We start from the raw sequence: 421 nt of genomic DNA on the forward strand, positions 1-421 counted from the left end.
CTGCAGCTGACTAGCTAGCTAGCTAGCTGGCTAGCTAGCCACAGCCAGCTAGCTAGCTAGCTAGCTAGCTAGCCGCAGCCAGCTAGCTAGCTAGCTAACTAGCTAGCCGCAGCCAGTTGTTCTACCTGGAGAGATAGGGGCTGTGGCTAGCTAGGGAGCGAAACCCTCAAACCCTAAACCCTAAACCCTAAACCCCAGACGCGAAGCCACAAACCCTAAAACCTAAACAATTTGCCGCCACAAGGTGTTTTGAAGCAGCAGCAAAGGGCCCAGGGGCAGTTGACCTGCTGATTCTGCTGCTGTTGCTGCTGCTGCCTTTGGGGGTGCTTGTGTGGCACCTGCTGCTGTAGCTGTTTCCGCAGCTTCCGTTGTTGCTGCTGCTGCTGCTGCAGCTGCTGCTGCTGCACTGCCATGCGCAGCA

The 421-nt window shown here is 56.5% G+C and overlaps 1 protein-coding gene across 1 annotated transcript in view; it reads right to left on the minus strand.

Annotated features, from left to right (window-relative positions):
• Positions 1-222: 222 nt before the first annotated feature.
• ETH_00033705 (uncharacterized protein) overlaps positions 223-421 on the minus strand; it is a gene marked incomplete at both ends in the record, with an annotated part of 831 nt that continues 632 nt past the window's right edge. The window contains one exon of the mRNA XM_013376122.1: positions 223-420. Within this exon, the coding sequence (XP_013231576.1) occupies positions 223-420 (198 nt within the window). The remainder of the gene's footprint in view (position 421) is intronic.

Source organism: Eimeria tenella, genomic scaffold (assembly GCF_000499545.2).
Source record: "Eimeria tenella Houghton genomic scaffold, Eth_scaff3171, whole genome shotgun sequence".
Taxonomy (NCBI): Eukaryota; Apicomplexa; class Conoidasida; order Eucoccidiorida; family Eimeriidae; genus Eimeria; species Eimeria tenella.